Consider the following 1,778-nt stretch of genomic DNA (forward strand, 5'->3'; position numbering starts at 1 on the left):
ATTCCTGGCTCCCTGCTCTGCCCAGGCGGTGGGAGGGGGTGCCAGGGACGTACCCTTTCTCCTGGGGGTGGTAAAGCAGGGGGCCAGCCCAAGGAGCGGGGTGGCAGAGCTGGGTGCAAGCTCAGGAGCGTGGGGACACATGGGGGGCACATGGGGGGCACACAGGGGCACCAGCGGCAGCATGGGGCAGGCTAAGCCTGATGCCAGGGCAGGACAGAGGCACCCGGGCTGTGGATCACCACGGTGCCGGGACACAGACCCTTAGGCACAACCCGGCTGTTTTCACCCCAGAAATGGGTTCATGCCAGATAAACTCGGGCTGGGCTGAGCCGGGGTGCAGGGGCTCCCTGGGGAACAGCCCAGCTCCCCAGGGCAGGCGGGCAGGGCTGCCCAGCGCCTCCCATTGCCCTGCCACGGCTCCACCACGCTGTGGCCACTTGTGGGGTGTGGGTGGGTGCAGGGCAGAATGCAAGCCGGATCCGTAACACCCTGACTCCACCAGGCTCAAGCGGGCAGCCTAGGGGGTCCGCAAGCATAGCTGGACATGACTGCCCCGCACGTGGGCAGCGGGGCCAGGGCTGGCGTCGGGGGAGTCACGTGGCGGTCCCTTACATAAGTCCCTGATAAACAACATGTGTTACCAGTTTCCGCTAAGATTGCAAAACGCTGGCGCTGGGGGCAGAGGGCTGTTCCCCACCCTGGGGGCTGTGGGGTGCCGCGGCCACCGCACCGGGCTGCTGCTGGGGGCTGCTCCCCGCCCCTTCCCACCACCCAGCCTCTGCCGAGGAGTTGGCACCGTTGCTCAAAACAACCCGGCCCAAGCACAGGGCAGGACAGCCTCAGCCAGGCTGGATGGGCAAGGGGAGAGGGGTCCTGCAAGGGGCTGCAGCCCCTCTCCCCGGTTGCACCCCTGGTCCAAGCCCCCGCAGCCCCCTGCAGTGTGCTCAGGGCATGCAAGGCACGTCCCCTGCCTGGCTCTCCAGCCGGGTGCTGGCTGTGCAGGCAGATTTTGGGAGGCGGGCAGGGATCTGGCCCAGGCAACAGGGGTCTGCAGGGCTGGGACAGGGGAATGGGGTGTTTCACTGCCCCAAAGGCCCTGGGGAAGGGAAGCTGGACCATCACGGGGCCGAGGTTTTCTCCTCAGGGATCTCCTGACTTGTCGCCGGGGAAGGGCTGATCCTGTGCTCCCATGGCACCAAGCACCGTGCTTTTCCGCATGCTGTGCTGGGGGCTTTGGGCTTTCTCTTGCTCACCAGGTGGACTCACATGCACTACGGCACCCGAGAGTAAATCAGGAACTGTCACAACCCCATTGTTGGGGTGAGGCTTGGGGAGAGGATGATGGAGGTGCATGGAAGGGGCTATGCAGCCCCCCAGCACCCCCCCTGGCATCCTCCGGGCCAGGAGCACAGTGCCAGGGCACCAGCAGTCCTGAGATGGAGGCAGCACTGGCCTTGCTGGGGCAGATTGAGGGGTGACCTGCCTGGACACAGACTCTTCTCTGAGGCGTTTATTGGGGTGTCATTGGCTGCTGCAGGGCACCGGGGCACAGAGCAGAGGGGTGACTCAAAGCTATGGGGGGGACAGGACAAGGACAGGCATGGCTGCCAGCGCAGCTGGAGGAACCGGAGACCCCAGGGCTGGCTCCAGGGCTGTGGAGCAGCAGCAGGGTCTCAGCAAGCCCCAGCTTGGTCCTGAGGTGAGGGTGCCTGGGTGAGGCGAGGGATGAGCTCTGGGGACCTCCTGGCAACACTGCCTGCACCTACGGCTTCGTTTCT

The 1,778-nt window shown here is 65.6% G+C and overlaps 1 protein-coding gene across 1 annotated transcript in view; it reads right to left on the reverse strand.

Annotated features, from left to right (window-relative positions):
• Window positions 1-504: 504 nt before the first annotated feature.
• The window catches only part of C8G (complement component 8, gamma polypeptide), a 4,187-nt gene continuing 2,913 nt past the window's right edge, over window positions 505-1,778 (reverse strand). The window contains exon 7 of the mRNA XM_009890303.1: window positions 505-620. Coding sequence (XP_009888605.1) covers window positions 505-620 — 116 coding nt within the window. The remainder of the gene's footprint in view (window positions 621-1,778) is intronic.

The sequence above is a fragment of the Charadrius vociferus genome, unplaced genomic scaffold (assembly GCF_000708025.1).
Source record: "Charadrius vociferus isolate BGI_N301 unplaced genomic scaffold, ASM70802v2 scaffold398, whole genome shotgun sequence".
Taxonomy (NCBI): Eukaryota; Metazoa; Chordata; class Aves; order Charadriiformes; family Charadriidae; genus Charadrius; species Charadrius vociferus.